This window comes from Canis lupus, chromosome 11 (assembly GCF_011100685.1).
Source record: "Canis lupus familiaris isolate Mischka breed German Shepherd chromosome 11, alternate assembly UU_Cfam_GSD_1.0, whole genome shotgun sequence".
Lineage (NCBI taxonomy): Eukaryota > Metazoa > Chordata > Mammalia > Carnivora > Canidae > Canis > Canis lupus.
Window position 1 is genome coordinate 12,005,847 of NC_049232.1, and position 18,788 is coordinate 12,024,634.

Sequence of the window (18,788 nt, forward strand, 5' to 3'; positions counted from 1 at the left end):
TTCTGATCCAATCTTGTATCCTCCTTCCTTACCACAGTTTGCAGAGAGAGCCTGCTGGCAAAGCAGAAGTGAAGCATCTGGAATTCCAGAACATGACAAAACTGAATACAGAAAACAGCATTTGGAATACACAGACACTGTTAATAATTGTAACAACAATGATGCCTTCTTGTTCTTTCAAAAGCATATGGAAAAAAATAAGTTTTTATTTTCCTGAAGCAAAGCATGTCATTTGAATTTGTTCCCAAAAAAAAGAATTCTAGGAAAGGAAGATTGTGAATCAATGTGTTAAGGACCATTGCTTCATGTTTAGTTTCAACTTATTTCTGATTTTTAGAAAAAACTATATATTTAATAAGTAATTTTTTACCTCAAACATGCACTCTTTCAAAAAAAATTCACTCATCAAAAAAGAAGATCCTGATGCTTGAAATATCACTGTTAAAATTCATTTTGTGCTAAGCCAGTGGCAGCTATTAAAATACAACTGCATCTCATTAGAACTAGGCCTTACAGATAGGTTTCATGCAAGGAAAAGACTCCTTGAAAGTGGCTAAAATACAATTAGATATTTATTTATCTTATGTAAATAAAGGCCAAGTGTGACACTTGAGAGCCTGTATGGTGACTTCACCTTTTTTAGGGACTCAAGTCCATCTAAATTTCTGCTCCATCACATTAGGGGTCACATGAATATAGTCTGGTCCATGATGGCTGCTAAAGCTCCAGCTATCACATCCATCCATCACATCCAGCTTTAAACATCAGTATCAAGGAAGGGAAGAGGAACAGGTTGCAGACATGTCTTACACAGTCCTGCAAAGAGGACTGGCATGAGAAATCATGTGCCTACCTAAAAATTGGGGCTCTCTTAATTTGAGGAAGTTGGGCAGAATAACTACTGGTGGGGGGAACTAGTTGTCTCTGCCAGATGCTGGGAGGGATATTACCTCATCAATCGTAAGGCTTGGTGCAAGAAAGTCTATCAGCTCCTTTTTGAAAGCGAGATTTCAAAAGTAAGGAAGACTGGCTGGCAAGCATATGAGGACTCCAGGCGGGGGAGAATGGAGCCTGCTGGATGGGGTGGATAGAGGATATTAAAAACAAACCTTCTGTATTTTATAATTTTCCTCAGAGCCAGCATCTCCATCTTTCTTATTTATTCATTTGTCCATTTAAAGACTTTGGATGCTATACTAACAGGGAAGGGGTCATATATCACTTCTATCTATTTTGTTTCAAAAGACTAAATTTTTTTTAAGATTTAATCCTTTGGTTGTGCTCTGTCCCCCTACCCCTTTTTATAGGGAAACACCTTCTCATGCCAACATGGGTTTGGATTTCCATGGTTATTATATTCATCTTTTGAGTGTCTTTTCCTTCTCATGAACCCCAAAGGGCATGGAAAAAAAGGCATCATATTGATAAAATGTGATGCCTTCTAAGACATTCTTTAAACATCCTTTGTGCAAATATCGTCAAAATGAATAATTCAGACCAATTGGAGTGAATGTTTCTCCACGGTTGCTTGGGGTAAAGCTGACTGGCTTTGCAAAGTAGTTCTCTTTATAAGCTTGCAACGTTGCTTTATGATGTGTCTGCGTGGCAAGCCAATTTCTTAAGTGATTTCACTATATGTATTTCGTATTTTCCAGTAGTTTTGCTTGTAGAATTAACCTATAGGAGAGAGCTGCTTAGGCCTTGTCAGAATTGTTGGTGGAAAGAAACATGGTAAGGCTCTCCATGAGACACTGCAGTTCCCCAAAATTTCACTTCTTCCAGGTATTTCACCTTTCATCTTTTGATAGCTTTAAGCAACTTCAGGAGAACATTGAAGGAGGAAAAAGACGGTAGAAAAAAGGATGAAGTTACAATTAGGAATATGATGACACTCTCATGTTTGCTGCAGAGAAAGTATCTACAGCACAAAAATGCCTGTGTGCATGAAGATCCATCCCTAATCAAAATGGTGAAGTCGGTGCAAAGGGAAGATCATCTGGCCTTTTGGAGCTGCCTTGGCTTTCACCCTGCACCCCAATTCCCCCTCGCCTGTCCCCTCTCCTGGATAGTAGTGTAGATTTCTCTCAGGTTGTTGGTGAGATCAGGAAAAGAACCCTTATTGCACACGATGCCAGAGCCACTTCCAGCAAAATAGAATGAGTCCTGTTGCTTCAGGAAAGATGCTGTCTCCAGTATTCCCAGTCTGTCTCTCCTGTCTCTCTTTCCATCTCAGAGGCTTATCTCCTCCTGCGCCCTATTTCCCTCTTCCCTTTCTCCTCTTTCTTCTCAAGGGCAGTGTAAAAGCTGGTGGGAACTTAGTTACCTTCAGGTGAGGCAGATGAATCATGCATTAAAACAGGGATAAAAACTAAAGAGAAGCTCTGTCAGTGGAATCTGAGGCAGAATGAATCATGGAAAGAGCTGACTGACTCTTAGAGCCAAAGAGAGTTGGAATTGGTTTTCAGTTTTGTCATTTAAAAACTGACTAGTTTTTAAGTTGGGCAAGTTACGTGTCTTCTGACTCATAGTGTCTTCATTTATAAAACTGAAACAATCCTATTGGCCTTCGTTTGAGAATTAATTGAAATTGTGTACATAAAAAATTAGTACAATACCTGATACATAGTTGGGGTTCAGTAAATATTAGTCCTCTTACCTGATCCTAAGGGAGATAGGAGTTGCTGAGGCAAGTTATGGGGCCTCTCCCAGTATTCTGATCAACTGGGAGCAGTGTGTGTGTGTGTGTGTGTGTGTGTGTGTGTAAGAGAAACTGTGATCAAGTTTAGGGGAAGTAAGATTATTTATATGCATTGATTTTTCCTGTCTTCTTAAGTCCTTTTGTTATCTGCAACTTCCTGGTATGAAGGAAAGTGGGAAAGGAAAACAAAGATCCTTGGTAAACAAGATGCGAAAAACAACAAAGCAGAGTGATTTGGGGTTATTTCCCTTATGTACCAATAAAAACCTAATGAAATCAGTTTACTTAATTCCTTCTGTTTTGTAGATCCACTTTCTCTTTTGGATGGTGCCAGCCAGGTGATACATTTTGTTTCTGTGAGCTTAATTTTCTGTGCTAGCTACCCTGGGGCCAATGCATTCTTTTGTCACATGTATTCATATCACTGTCTTAGGATCTGTCAAAATGAAGAATCACTTCCTCTTCTGTGCCAGAACTGATCTGATAGTCTTATTTGCAAAGATTCAGACCTTCCTCAGCACCAAAATATACAGGAACTAGGCATGGATCTTACAGCTCTTTTGTCCCTTATCAAATGTAATGCCCAGTGTTTTGAAATTATCAGCAGGCTGTCCTTGTAGTGCCCGAACTCAGGTGTCTGCTGTGGTCCACAGTCTAACCTCAGATCAGGCGCTGCTCCCTTTGTGATTGGGCGCGAGTGATACAGAGCTTCCCATCCAGACCTGAGTGTCCCTTCAGGGAATGAAGAAGGCCTTAAGACTTCTGACAATAATCTTTCTTAGGGCCTAGACAATAATCTTCACCCTGGATGAAATTCACTTATGCCTCTCCCCAAGGTAAAAACTCCCTGGCCTTCTGCCCATAACTAGATTTTATCAGCTAACCTTTCTTGTTTGTTTGGAAAATCATGAGCCATGTTTTTACAAAAATTATTTGAAAGATAGATAGATAATATCTACTATATTATGTAGTATATAATATAATTATATGTTATTAAATATAATAATATATTAATAATTTATTATTGATAATTAAAGTAATTTAAAATAATACATTATAAATATATAGCAATATATGATATATAAATATAAAGTATATTTTTATATGACAGATATTATCTATCTTCTATTTTATAGTTATATATTATATAATATTATGTAATATATAACTATACTTATAAATAGATAATATTTATCCAATTGTATATTATTTGAATTATCCAATATTTAACTAGTATCTATATTCTCTAGCTGTATAGATGTAGGTACAGATAGAGATAATACAAAGAATTTAGTACAATAGCTATATAAAAAAGTAAAAGTAAAATCAAGTAAAATCTGAGCATCCTCATCTCTGGGGATATCTACAGATATTTTACCAGGAATAGTATTGGCTGGGGTTGCACTCTTAGCTTTGGGGCCAAAATAAATTTATGCCCCAATTTATTCATACTCCACTCCCATAAAAAAAAGTGGATACATGGTAGGTTACATGAAGTTTACCCCCTCTGTGGGGTTTCCTGACAATCCTCATTATATTCACTATTGAATTCCTTCTGCAGGGGCTTTTAACTTTAGGCTAAGGGGCATCCATTAGGTATGGCATATTACTATAACTCGAATAAAATATATATTGCAACTAAAGATATTTGATTAACTATTTCAATTAAATTAGTTTCACTTGTGATAGTAAAATTTTTATTTTTTGCCTTTAAAATAATAGGCTTCAGAGAACTGTCAAAAGGATCATGGCACTAAAAGGCTAGGAAACAAACTGAAGGTTGTTGGAGGGGAGGGCAGCAGGGGGACAGGTAACTGGATGATGGGCATTAAGGAGAGCACGTGGTGTAATAATGACCACCAAGTGTTATATAAGACTGAGGAATCACTGTCCTCTACTTCTGAAACCAATAATACATTATATGTTAATTAATTGAATTTAAATTAAAAAAATTTTTTTAAAGTTAAGAATCCCTAAGGGAATGGAAGAAGGTCTTTTTAGGGATCCCTGGGTGGCTCAGCGGTTTAGCTCCTGCCTTTGGCCCAGGGCGTGATCCTGAGGTCTCGGAATCGAGTTCCACATCAGGCTCCCTCCCTGGAGCCTGCTTCTCCCTCTGCCTGTGTCTCTGCCTCTCTCTCTCTCTCTCTCTCTCTCTCTGCCTGTCTATCATGAATAAATAAATAAATCTTTAAAAAAAAAAAAAAGGAAGAAGATCTTTTTACATTACCTGCAGTTTTATTAATCTCATTGTCATAGTTTCTAGTTCTGTCTTCTGTGATCTTACCACCATGCCTCTGTAAGTTTATGCCGCATGTGTCTATGATACACTGTAATTGTCGATCTTTCTTTGGGCAGAACACGACTTTAAATTTTGTAATAGTGCAATTCATAGTGGAAATTTTTTTCACATTTATTTCAACATTTGCTGAAAAAAACTTATGTGCTAGTTACTATCTAGCCAAAGGGGATACTAGGTCAAAAAAAGAAAATGACTGTTCTTTATCAACTTACAATCTAAAAAGTGTGTGTGTGTGTGTGTGTGTGTGTGTGTGTGTAATAAGTTCTTAATTTATGTTTCCCCCACAGATCTTGGAGGCATCTGAGGTTTAATGAGGACTTTCCAGCATTCCAGACTGCTGCCCTGCAATGAAGCTCTGAGTCATGGTCTTTGGGTCTAAGGAGTTGGCAACAATGTGGAACCCCAGGACAGCCAACCTGACTAACCTTCACTCTGAGCAGAATCCCAAAAGGAATCTGGCCTGAAATCAGAGCAAGCATAGAGAAAGACTTGCTTGTTAATGGAAACAGGAAAGGAGAAAAGGGTTTGCAACAAATTGCAACAGACTTTCCACCATTCTAAAGAACCCACCTTCCTTATCAACCAAGCCCTTCTATGTAGTGACTCCCACTCTAGCCTTTTGCCAGAAACAGAGCATGTCAGTCTTGCTAGAAAAATAAAGACAGGACCTCAGAAAATGAGACCTGGAACAGTGATACTCTCAAAACGGTCTAGTTGGAGAATTATGTCAGAAGGTCAGCCCAGCCCCCCAGTGATCCCCTCCCGCAGGCCTGGATTCCGGGTGTGCTATATCTGTGGCCGAGAATTTGGGTCACAATCAATTGCCATTCATGAACCTCAGTGCTTGGAGAAGTGGCGGATTGAAAATAGCAAATTGCCCAAGCACCTGAGAAGGCCAGAACCCTCCAAACCACAGCCTCTTGGGGGCACTGGGTCCTATAATCTTCAGGCAGTGAATGAGGCAGCATACCAAAGTTTCCAAGCTCAGCTGCTGCCCTGCGAATCCTGTGGCCGCACATTCTTGCCAGATAGCCTTCTTATTCACCAGAGAAGCTGCAAGCTAAAGGGTGATAGGCCCAGAGCACCAAACCCCACCAGTTCTGATGATCCTGCTGGTCCCAAGAAAGCTTCTAGTGGCATCCCAGCTCGACCAAAGACTCTCATCTGCTACATTTGTGGTAGGGAATTTGGCACTCTGTCCCTTCCCATTCATGAGCCCAAATGCCTGGAAAAGTGGAAAATAGAAAATGACCGGCTCCCCAGGGAGCATCGCCGACCACTCCCACAGAAGCCCCAGACACTTTCAACTGGACTGTCCAACCAAGAAGGGTCAACTCAAGCACAGCTGGTGCCCTGTCCAAATTGCTGCCGGACCTTTGCCCCAGACCGCCTTCCAGTACACCAGAGAAGCTGTAAAGCTCAACCTAGTGGGCAAAAAATTCAGAATTTGACTTTAGGGAGTAAAGGTGGCCTAAAAGAGTCCACTAATTCCAAGCAACCAAGGAACATGGCAGCACCCACTGTGACTGATAAGGTAATTCATGCCACATGAGATGCATTGGGTGGACCTGGGAGTACATTCTACCTCCAAGGGATTGAGAGAAAACTATCCCCAGACTCAGCTACCTCCATCCCTAAGATGGTTTCTTTCAATGCCAAATGTCTGCCTCATTGCAGCCTATCCAAGTTGACCCCTGTTGGGCCCTATATCTCTGTTGACAAAGTAGATATAAGAACATCCCTGCCTGGTAGGTTTATTGCCATCTTCTACTCTGCTGTCTAAAAGAGAGATGGAAGTCTTTCTTCCCTGATTCCTCATACCAATAATCCTTGGGAGAGACTGTTATTTGAAAATGAGTCATTAATGCTGTGTCTACATTGCAGAGATATAATTCCCATTCCAACAGCCAATATTTATTACCAGTTTATTTTAGTCATCTACCTTAGGAATTCATTTTTGGCAACACCACGTTATGCTGAGTTTATCTTACTAAAATAGAATCTATGTCAAAAACCCCAAATGACTTTATCAACAATTAAGCAGTGGAGCACTTACAGAAATAGATGTGCTCTTCAGATACAGCATGTTTTCTTTTAACACTTCCATGATTATGATATGTGGGAGATTAGCCCCAGGGCATACTCCAAAGCAAAGACGTGCGGATTCATGGTTTTGGGCAGCACTCAGAACTGTTGCTCTGTGCCCTGCGTTTGGTTTGGACCCGAGGCGCTGCTCCCCACTTGGGCACCTGGGAATAAGCATGACTCCATGGGTCTCCAACTGGTATGGTGAAGTATTGTTTACCTGAAGGTTCACCATCAACTACAACTGGGGAAGAATGCTTATGGGGGTGGCTATCCACACGATGTGGTCCATGTGCTTTGTCTTGCCAAGAAGCACAGGACGTGGGTGCACTGTTTTGTGTCATTCCTTACAGAATGTCAAATCATGAGAAATAGGAAGTGGTCAAAATCTTTTCTCTATGGTTGGCTATCTAAAGCAAATCCTGTAGGGATTCTTTTTCTTTCTTTTTCTTTTTTTTTAGAGTAGGTGCCATTCCCGATGTGGGTCTCGAACTCACGATCCTGAGATTGAGTCACATTCTTTCCTGACTGAGCCAGCCAGGCGCCCCTGCCTTTAAATGGACTGCTTGGGGAAACTGAAGTTACCCAAGCCATTCTAAAAGAGTTAACCAGAAGGACTAAGTTTGGGGAACAGGAAGCAGCCTTTATTTTTAATGCAACTTTTCTTCCTTGCTTTTTTGTTGCATTACATTGGCAAACTTCTAGTACTTTTTCCTAACTTTCATGTTTAAAATGAAATGACTAGAAATGTACTGGTTTAGAAGATTCCAAGACAATGATCCTAAAGCCAAAGAATCAGACTGAGAGATACTGGGCAAGTTTTCTGATGAACACTGAAGCAAGAATGGCTAGTTTCTGTGCTAAAATCAAAACCCAAACTCTTAAATGTGGCATGAGCTGCAGGCTGGTCTCATAAACATGATCTGTTTTTCCCATCTTCTGGCTGTTGCTTTTCTTCCAAAACGTGTGGGGTCTGGATTCAGAGAACACAAGACTCCATGGCTCGGAGCCGCAAATCAGCAAGTCCGTTAGCTCTCTGACTTGCCGCCCTGTTTCCTGATTGTATGCATTTGCTTCACATGTTCTAAGTACAGATCTCGAGATAGGGAAGAGTGTGGTCAGGATTCTTGTGCTTTCTGTTATAACACATACTTTGTGCCAGCAGGCTGAGCACGGCGTGTTCCCACTCAGTCACGACTGCTAAAGAAGGCTGGCCTGGGCCCCTGGCTTCACAGGAAGACACTTCCTGACTCACCCAGGCATCTGGAGGGGAGATGTCAGAGGAAGAGGTCAGCGATGGCCCTTGGTGACTTGGGCATTTAGATCAAAGTAGTGGACTTCCATCAGAACAGGGGCATCTAGGGGACGTGGCTCTGTCACAGCACAACCAACCCTGCTCCCAGGCCTGGGAAGGCGCGTGTCAGTGAGAAACTGGCTCTCGGTGCTGTTGAATATGTGCTGGCCTGTTTGGGGATCACACAGGCTTTCGTGGAGGGCCTAGGAAGGTCATCCAATATAGGGTCCCTTTAGCTGCCAGACTTAAAGCAATCTTGCATTAATTAAAATGGACAAAAGTGGCAGGCATCAGAGAGGCATGGACTTTATTTCTTCCCTAGGAAAGATATTTGCCATTCCATAGTGTTTTCAGCAGGAAACCTCTCCCAGGTAGTATGGTTTTCACTTTCAGTTACCATTTGATCTATGGCTGTTTTCCTTTGTTTGTGTCATTTAAAATTTAGGTAGTACAATTTATTTGTATCATTCAAAGTTTAGACACTATGGGAAATAATCCACTTCTCATGAAGATCTCTGCTTTGTGCACTATTAGATTTCAATATTTCATCTGCCTGTGACAGCCAACTTTTGGCTAGGACACACAGCCATTCTTTTCACAGCTCAGATGTATGCTTCTTCTCTTGTCAATCAGAGCAATTTCCTTCTAGAATCGTTGATCAGAATCAGCAATCATGCCTAATGCTCTCGGGGGTTCAATCTCGTAGAGAATTCAGGTGAGGAAAAGTATTTTCAGAACCATGATCATAGTGCTTGGAAAACAATTCACTCCAGTTGGGCAACAATGACTAAGTCTTGCTGGCAGAGTGAATTGCCCTCCCCACTCAGAATGTTCCTCCAACATAGACTGGCTCAGTTCTCTTATGACACAGGGGCTCCTGTTACCCTTCAATCAAATCTGCACGCAAATAAATACCGCCTGAGACAAGTTCTTCTCCGAGACATCTGTGGGCATTTTGCTTTCGCTCTGCTTTGCCCAATGAACCACTGTATGCGCTCGAATTAACCGTTGCTTCTCTTCCAGAATATAGGCCTGAATGTACCCTTTCTGATCTCACAGGCAAGCTGTGAAGGATGCTAAGCAGAGGAAGTGAAGATCTTTATTTCAAAGGTGTGACTGCCCTGGGGTCGCTGCATCTGCATTAGATAGTATCAGGAGCTGAATCATTCTTTCTTTCCTCCAAAAAAAGGGAAAACCTGTGTAAGCAATATCCACCTAAGCAAGAATTTAAAAGTAGTGATAAGGGACACCTAGGTGGCTCAGTGGTTGTCAGCCTTCAGCTCAGGGTGTGATCCCAGGATCCTGGGATGGAGTCCCATACCCAGCCTCCTCGCGAGGAGCCTGTATCTCCCTCTGCCTATGTCTCTGCCTCTCTGTGTCTCTCATGAATAAATAAATAATTTTTTTAATAAATAAAAGTGGTGATAAGTCCAGAGGAAATTTGGATGCATAATAAAGATATGCATAGATTAACATTTTAAGTGTTAATATTGCATTTATGTAATCTATTAAATTCTAGTCTCTTTAGTAAGCCTACTATTTCAGCAAACATTTTAATAAACAATTGCCTACGTGATGCTCAGGAGTATAGTAATAAAGGTCATTATTACTCCTTATCTTGATATGAGTGAATAAATTTTAATGCTTGCATTTAATATTTGAGGAAAATGTTGCCCTTTCCTAGAAGCCAATCATCTTTCATTCTTGGATTTCAGGTCATTTCTGGCTAATTGGAACACAGATCAGTAGTTAATTAAATGTAGTGACAAACCAAAATGAAGCTTTGTCTCATTACCTTTTATTAGTTAGATAATGCATGTGGTTATTTTCTTGGAATTTTGCTTATACCATGTGAAACATTGTTCCTAAAAATCCCATACTATATTACAAAGCAGGCATGTTTTTATTTAGGGAAATTATCTTTTTTTTTTTTTTTTATAAATGATTCTCTCTGAATCTAGTTTTAAGTTACCTTTGGCATCCTAGATGTTTAGATTTGAGCTAAAAAATCCCACCAGACACATCTCTAGCATCTGGTGCTGCCATCTGCTGTTTTCTTTTAAAGTATGGTCTGTATGCTGTCAAAAATCTCCTGTTACCTCCAAATATATTTGAGAAAGTGCCCATATAATACACACTGCAGTTATTTAGATCGACAGCTATATATTTGCTTTAACATTGTTAATGGTGTTCTGTGGCTAAGTAACTTATTCTCTAAAGGCAAAACTCTCAATGGGCGTGTCACCATCAGAAAGACTCAGAAGGGAAGGATGCATATTCTCACCTTTTCAAGTGTGTTTGCACATTTGTATCTATGGGGTCAAAAGTATTTAGAGTTTATAAGAAGGCATAGAAGAAAGGAAACTGATTTTTTTTGTTGTTGAGTTCCCTTATGATCAGCACTATATGTGCATGATCTCATTTTAATATTCCATAATATTACCATAACAGATAAAATTTTCCCACTTTCTATCTGGGGAGATTGAGGTTAAACAACATAGTGAGTTTGGTAGTGGGTGTCAGAATCAGATCTAATTCCAAAGACCCTATCATTTCAAGTCTAAGAGACATGGCATGTGTGGGATACAAAAAGAGTCTAAGTGTTAAGAAGACAGAGGACAGAAGTGTATTTATTCAGCAAATATTTATTGTTAGGTATTGGACTGAGTACTATATATAGAGTCATAAAGAAGATACACTTCCTGATCTTATGGAGTTTTTATTCTTATGGAGGAAATAGGAAATATAAATAAATATAGAATTCCAAATTGTGATATGATAGTGTCTAATGATGGGAGGCTGACATTCAGGATCTTAGTTAGAGAAAACCTCTGGAAGAAAGTGACATTTCAGCTGAGATGTGATGGGTAAGAAAGAATTTGCCAAGAGTAAAGATGTGGTGAGAAGGGAATGGTAAGAGGAAGAGACATTCTGGCCAAAGATAGGTTAGTCAGAGCCTGATGAAGGGGGTGACAGGCACACAAGATGTGGCTGTAGAAACAGCATAGTCCCTGAAGCTGCCCAGTGGATGTAGGTTATCAGTTGTGTGATTCTTGCGGGGACCCAGCTGAAAGCAGATGAAAGCTTGGCCAAGGATGTTGGTAGCGAAGACAGAGATGAGGAATATTGGACAGAATTTGGTGGTAGTTGGGATGTGAAGGTGTGAGGAGAGGATGAGCATGACTCTCAGACTTCTAGCTCGAACAAGTGCTCTGGTGTCATTTTCTAAGATGGCAAGACTGGAGACAGAGGAGGATCTTGGAGGTTAAGACCAGTAGTTCCTTCATACACACAGCAAATTCAAAGTGCTGGCGAGATATCTAAGTGGTTAAGTCAGGCTGAATATATAAGTCTGGGTCTCAAAAGAGAAGATTGGACTGGGACATATATTTGTGCATTATTAATATATACGTAAAGTCATCAGAATGAGTACTGGGTTGGAAAAGGAGACACAGGCTGAGCCCTAAGGCATTACATGATTTAGTGGTTAGAGGAGGAGGAGCTGGAGAATGAGAGCCTGGAAACACTGCAGAAAATGTCACACACAAGAGAGTAGAAAGCAGTGTGGGATACTGGGAGGTGGAGTAGGATAAAGGTAAAAAAATACCTATTCAACTTGTCAATGTGGATTGAGTCTCATAACCTTGGAAAGGACACATTCCGTGTAGTGTTGGCGGTTCCGGAGTGTGTGGATGATGAAAATCATGTCCAGTATTTCTGCCATAAGCATCTTTGCCACAGACATCTTTGCCCCAAGCATTTTGCTGCACGTTCTTACTACATAACTAATTGGCTGTAAAAGACAAAATAACTGGTTAATAGTTTGGTTTCATTTCTTCCTTGACAAAGTTCCAATTTTTATATTACATAAATCTTACCTAGCCCTCATAAAACTCTGTACGGTGACGAATAGATGTGGTGATCTTAAAATAGTGAATAACGACACCATATGTAGACTTGATAGAAAGAAGAGAGTGTGAAGCCAGACTGTGCGTTCGTTATACCATACCAGAAAATGATAATGTATCAGTGACAATAATAACAAAGCCCAGCAACAAATGCATCAGAGTGTTAGCATTTCTTCCATGTTTCCCATAGAACTTTGGAACATCTATAGACAGACTATGTGACAATATACCAAGAATGAACAGTATAGAAGGCTTTCACAATGCAATGCAAAGCTCAGTTTCAAATATGCATCCTTGTATTTGGAAAACTGATACCTTTTTTAATGAAGGAAGAAATGAATAATTTTATTACTTTTTATGTTTCATTATGTCCATTTTACTGTTTCCTCTTTTGTTTTTCATTATTTTATTTCTTATGGCAAAATTGTCTTACAGCCAATTAGTTATGCAGCAAAAAAAAAATATGCTTGCAAAAAATACTTATGGTGAAACTACCTAGAACCAATAACAGTAGGATGTGTTTTGAGAAGTTTGGCTTTGAAGACCAGGAGAGAAATAATGAGTAAGTTAGAAATAGAGATGTTGGGTTAAGAGAGGCTTCTTTAGAAGATGGGAACCTCCAGATCATATGTGAATGTTTAGAATCCTGATTCAGTGGAGAGAGGGAGGTTGAAGAAACAGGAGAGGTCATAGGGCAAAGTGTGAAGCCTGGAGAAGAAACACACAGCAGTGGGGGGGATCCTAGCACTCCGGGAGGGCGGGATTTCATATCTGCACAATGTCCAGAGGAGGTTGCATGCAGATAAGGCAAGTTTTAGGCTGCTAATGGGAAGATGAGCCAACTTTGATCTGTTTACTTATACCTCATATGTTCTTAATGAAATGCCAGTCAAGCTTATCAAGCCTATCTGATAGAAAAGAGAGACATAGGGAGAAAAAGGTTATTTTTAAGAGTCTACTTGGTCATTTGTGTCTTCATCAAGACACAAATCAAGATTAAAGCTCCTGGAACCATTTGCCTCTATGATTCCCAAACGCAAGACTGGCTTGGAAGTCTTTGGAGATGGTAGATGGAACATTCAGTGGGATCCTTCTGGGGGTTCTCACTTTTATAATCCCTTTCAGTGGCCCCAATTCACCTCAGCTGTGTTGATGTCATGAGACCAGTATTGACCTCACAAACTGCCCCCTGATGATGCTGACATTTGAACTACTAATGTCCAGCTCTGTGTGCCATGTCTTCATCTTTCCTTGATGCCAACCATGCCTGCATATCAGGGAAGCATGCTTGGATCCCATGGCTCTCAGGTGTACCAAGCACAACTGTGAGGTAACCACACCAGTTCTCTTCTGCATTCTTGGTTCTAGAAGCCAGCCCAAAGGCATTTGTGCGTGTATATTGCCTGTGTGGACTATGTGTGTAGTGTGTGTGTGTGGGGGGGAGTAGTTACAAATTTTAGAGCAACTGCATCACCAGTGAAATTGATGTATCACTTCCTAATATGAAAACGTGAAGAGTAATGCTCCTCTGTACAAATGACAGCTTAACATAATTATTTTTTTTAAATCAGCTTCAAATCGCAATTGTATATGTGATAGGAGAGAACATGACAGAGTTACCTCCTCCAGAGTCCCAAGACCAAAGCAATATTAGATAGTCATTGCACTGGTGCTCCAATATGTGGCTTTCTGCTCCTATAGAAACAGATATACTGACTATAACTTTTGTGAGAGGAGAGTATCACATATAATAAATTCCAATATTATTCAGGCCTAAAATGAACAAAGCTACAAGATGCCACAGTCTCAAAGAATTATTAATTCAGCTTAAATAATTTCATTTGTCTTCATGTTCTTGTTTCTCCCTGTCCCTCCCCCTCCCTGCTTCCAGCCCCAAGCAGACATCCATGTTTTCTAGCTGCAAAAACTTAGTAAATCTTTGAGTAATGACTGAATGGATGTACCCAGTTCTCAGAAATCCAAATTCCAAGGTCAACAACTAATATCTCCCCCAAGATTCTTAGAACTTCACCAAAGGCAACACAACCTGTGAATAGAAGTTCAACCTATATAGAGCTTCAAGAAGGTCTGACTTAGGACTCTGTCTCTTGCTTTCCCTTTATATTACATAATTCATTTCCTTCTTACATCTACTTCCCTTTCAAATTTTTACCTCAGACCACCTGGGTGGCTCAGTAGGTTAAGCGTCTGCCTTTAGCTCAGGTAATGATCCTGGGGTCCTGGAATCAAGTCCCACATCAGGCTCTCTGCTCAGCTGGGAGGCTGCTTTCCCCTCTTCCTCTGTGATCTCTCTCACTTTCACTCTCTCAAATAAATAATCTTTAAAAAAATGTTAACTCTTTGAGGTTGTCATACAAGGAAGAAATGTACTAGAAATTGAAGAAGGGTCTAATATACCCAGGAACTCAGTAAGTTTGCAATATTTCAATATATCAATATTCTAATATTCTTCTTTGGCCTCTCCTCTGAGCTGGGGGGCCCTTTAGCATATAAATTGGAGACAAATCAAGCATTGGAAATAGCATAAATTCCAAGTTTTAGGTCGGAGAGTATCTAAGCTATGCTTTTTTTTTTTCTCTCCAACTATAAAAGCTGGAAAAACTAAGTGGTTTTCTCAGTTTGTAAGTTTTTCCTCTCTTGCTCTACCTTGATGTTTCATTTTACCTGTGACCTGAAAGTCATCTGATGGCCACGAGGTCAGGCATTATGCCAAACAGAGAAGCCCAGAACAAAACACCAGGGACATCCTCCCACCATTTTCTTCAAGGAAAGTAATTCTTAACAATAATTTGGCAAGTCTCACCTTCCAACCAATCTCCTTCAAAACATTGGGGGCAAAAGAATATTTATCTCAAATGTGAGAAAAAGGGGGTGGGGGGAACGACCTCAGCTAAGAAATTATATTCCTTTTGGGAGCAGAAACCAATGTGGAATTTATTCTTTAACTTACATTTTTCAGCCTTGTATCTCAGGATGAGCAATTCAATAATTCAAATGCCAAGCATATAATCCAAATACTAAGTAGCTAGTTTTTAAAAATCAGGTACGTGAAGATACTTGAATATTAGCAGCATTTCCAAATGATTGTCTGAGTCTTTCTTATCATTCAAAGCCGCAAAACAAAACTCTACATCATAAGTAACAGACTCTAATAGTTGGCCAATATACAGGCTGGGTCAGAAAATTCCTTAACGTGGCATCCAGTGATTTCCAAAAACAATTCAATTTCAAACAACGATCCTTCCAGATGTGACATTTGGGCAGAATTGTTTGAAAACTCTAGAAGTAAATGTGAAATACTGGTGGTTTCCAGACAATCAAACTACAATTGTTGAGGTTTGAGATTGAGCTGTGCCGTTACTCCTATATATTAAAATGCTATTTATAATTTGTCGGTATGTGTATGACATGCCTGAGGGAATGGAAACTTAATTATACACATTCATTCTCAGTCAAGTTTGTTGAAATTATGCTCTAAATGGCTGCAGGCAAAATTCTGACTTTGGGAAATGAGTCTCCGGTGACCCGGTCTCATATTTTGATCTTGTTCTCCTTTTTAGGCCTTTCTGCACCCTGTCTGTCCCTGCCAATCCCACCTCTCTATATTGTTGGAAAGGGGCTGGGAGGATTCTATAAAATACTTCACAGGAAAATCTTTCATAGGACTATTTGCTTTTGGAAAGAGGATCTGGGGGGAGGACAGTGTTCACCCCAAAGGAATGAACATTCAAGGTAGTCAAGAGAACAGACGTAGGAGTGTTGCTGGTTTCTCTCAAATCCCACCCAGTGGCTGACTCTGTGGACAAATAAGACCGAGAATGATACTCTAATAACCTTTGGTGACCTTACCTCCGCCTTGTTTCTAGAAACATCAGACAGACCTGGGATCAGATAATAGAGGAACAGTGACGTCACAGGTCTTTGAGCCAACTACTAAAATTTCCAAGCTTCAGTGTACCCACTGTGAAAGGCTGAACGAAAGATCTCCCATATAGTACCCGGGATGGTATCTGACAAATCATCCCTCGTCAGCTCCTTCGCAGGGGCAGGGGAGGAAGAGCTACAGTCTGAGTGAAAACAAGTTTTACTAATGACTCACTACTCTGTGCCTTATGTTCTGATTTGTAAAATGGGGCACTGAGTCCCCCCCGGAGGATTATAAAGTGAATTATTGGCATTAAAGCCTGTTAAGTGCTTAGTACAAGGCCTGGCACTTAGAAAGTGCTGGGTAATTATTAACTGCTACTTGGTCAGATATTCTCAATATTGGAATGTTCACAAGAATTTCTAAAAGAGATTTTATTCTTTTTCCCACAAGTATGGAGGAGAAAAACTTTTCCTTTTATTTCTCCATCCAAACTTTCTGCCTTCTCTGATATGCCTTGTGCACTTACCACAGACATTTCAATTATTTGGCCCTAATGGAAGGAATCAGGAGTGTGGAAAATCTAAAACAGCAGTGAGGGCCCAACTTCTTTCTGTTTAATTTTGTCATGCAGAAAGAGGAACGCTGTCAATGGTATGACACCCATCCAAAGAGCTGCACAGTCCCTCAGCCTCTGGCAGGACAGGCCCTGTTTTTGACAGCCAGCGATCAGGAGTGGGGGAAGCAAAACATCCTCCAGCAAGCAGGCATCTTATGGGTTTGCACCATTACTGTGCACACGATTGCTAGGCGGTCTTGGAAACCATTTTCAGCCACTAAAGTAGAAACTTCTCTAGACCTATGGATGGGCTTCAAGACTCCTGTTGAGTTCCATCAGAACTGCCTCAGTGCTAAATTCAAAGAAAGCAGGGGATTCTCACTGGGACAATCTGTTAATTTTCATTGTATGCCCTCTTCTCTAAACATCTCCCCTGCTACCTGGTGAATTTTGAATTCCACAGCCTGAGATTCAGTCCTTTGACTCAATGCACTGACTCTGTAGGACATCCCAGCAACAATGTAAAGATTTCCTAGATTGAAAACAAACCCCCCTCGGCCATTGGCACATTCATGCCAATTAACCATAAGTTCAGCTCCTTTCTTAGAAATGAGATATAAGGCAAATGCCTTGTATTGGAGCAATAGCTACTCAGGACCACAGGCGCAAGTGCTTTCCGGGTTTGGGTAGGCTGCATGTAGGGCAATAGAGTGTAGTAGAGCCTATGGTATTCTGGAAAAGAAGTCCTACCTAAAGATAGCACATTTAAAGCTTTTAAGAACACTGTGTGCCCATCAAATAAAACATGCCTGCCCATTGGCTGAAATTGTCATTGGTCCATCAGGTTACAATCTGAGATCCAGAGTATGAAGCAGAGGGGAGGTAGTTATGGGGGGAATCCTGGGTGAGAAGCTGTGAAGGGGACAGCCTGAGTTGTAAGGGACCTGTGAAGGGATGCACATAGTCGTGTGACAGCTGTGTGCAGGGACCTCTGGCATGCACACTTCATGCCTGAGCACAGAGTAACTCACCCCAGCTGCCAACTGCCATTTGGACTCCGTGGGAGTCCTGGGGACAATGAGGCTATTCTTGTGGGTCAAACATTCAGGCGTCTAACCTTCTAAGAATTTTACAGGGCCACAAAAAGTGCAGGATCCTAGAAAGATCCCACAATCTGGAAAGTGGTTTTCAGAACTTATACTCTGAGTTCCAACATGTTAGTGGGTGGAGAGGTTAAGAAATGCTTCCTCCACTCAGCGGGCCCCTTTGTCACCCTGTCCCTGCTTCTTGACTAACTTCACATGCAGTGGGCTCTGTGCATGCCACATAGGGATCTGTCCACCTGACCTACTGTCACAGAAAAAGAGCTTGGGAAAAACCATTTTCTAAATAAAGGTGGGGAAGTAAGTACGGTTATCCCAACTGTTAGGACAAGCTGCTGGTTCTGTACCTAGCAGGGTGCCTGTAACCAGAAGATTCTTCCTATCTGGACTACACTGAGTCACCTCCTGACAGACAACCCATTCCTCCAGATGCATTTCCACTTAGTGTAGGTCTCAACCTTCCAAAATCCTGAGCTATGCTTTTAGGAGGTGTCTCTGGGTTCTTTCTGCTCAGTGTGCAACTTCAGTATCAATATTTAGAACCTCATTGCTTTACTGGCTTTTGTGAAGTTGAAAAAAATCTCATTTAACCCAGATATTTACAGACTGACCATACTGTGGTCATTACCAGTCACACTCCCAGAAACAAAGTACATGTCAACATACATAAGAATATTAGGAGGCTGAGTCCTGAGACGGAAAGGATTGTCATGTGTATCCCTCCCATCACCATCGCCTTTTAATTTTGTATCTTGTGACTTGTGTCATTACAGACTAATGATTGCAACCAGCTGGTTTGAAAACTGTCTTAAGGCGGGGCACCTTTCTCTTATGTACTCATCAAGGTCATGGTTTACACCAAAGGAGACGGTTTCTTTTTCAGGATGTTCTTAGCTCTGGGTTCCTTGAGTCCTCTTTGACTCTTAGATTAATGAATGTCCCCAAATGAACACAGG

At 40.7% G+C, this 18,788-nt stretch overlaps 1 protein-coding gene across 8 annotated transcripts in view; it reads left to right on the plus strand.

The window, feature by feature from the left end:
* LOC474655 (zinc finger protein 474) overlaps positions 1 to 18,788 on the plus strand; it is a 53,219-nt gene that overhangs the window by 20,674 nt on the left and 13,757 nt on the right. For 5 of the 8 annotated variants that reach the window (XM_038551940.1, XM_038551941.1, XM_038551942.1 and 2 more), the window contains one exon: positions 5,285 to 6,531. In XM_038551940.1, coding sequence (XP_038407868.1) covers positions 5,497 to 6,531 — 1,035 coding nt within the window. In that variant the 5' untranslated portion in view covers positions 5,285 to 5,496. Of the gene's footprint in view, positions 1 to 37; positions 150 to 5,284; positions 6,532 to 8,247; positions 8,353 to 13,409; positions 13,615 to 18,788 lie in introns of those variants that run through there. The other 3 variants (XR_005366574.1, XM_038551943.1, XM_038551938.1) reach the window with 3 other exon arrangements.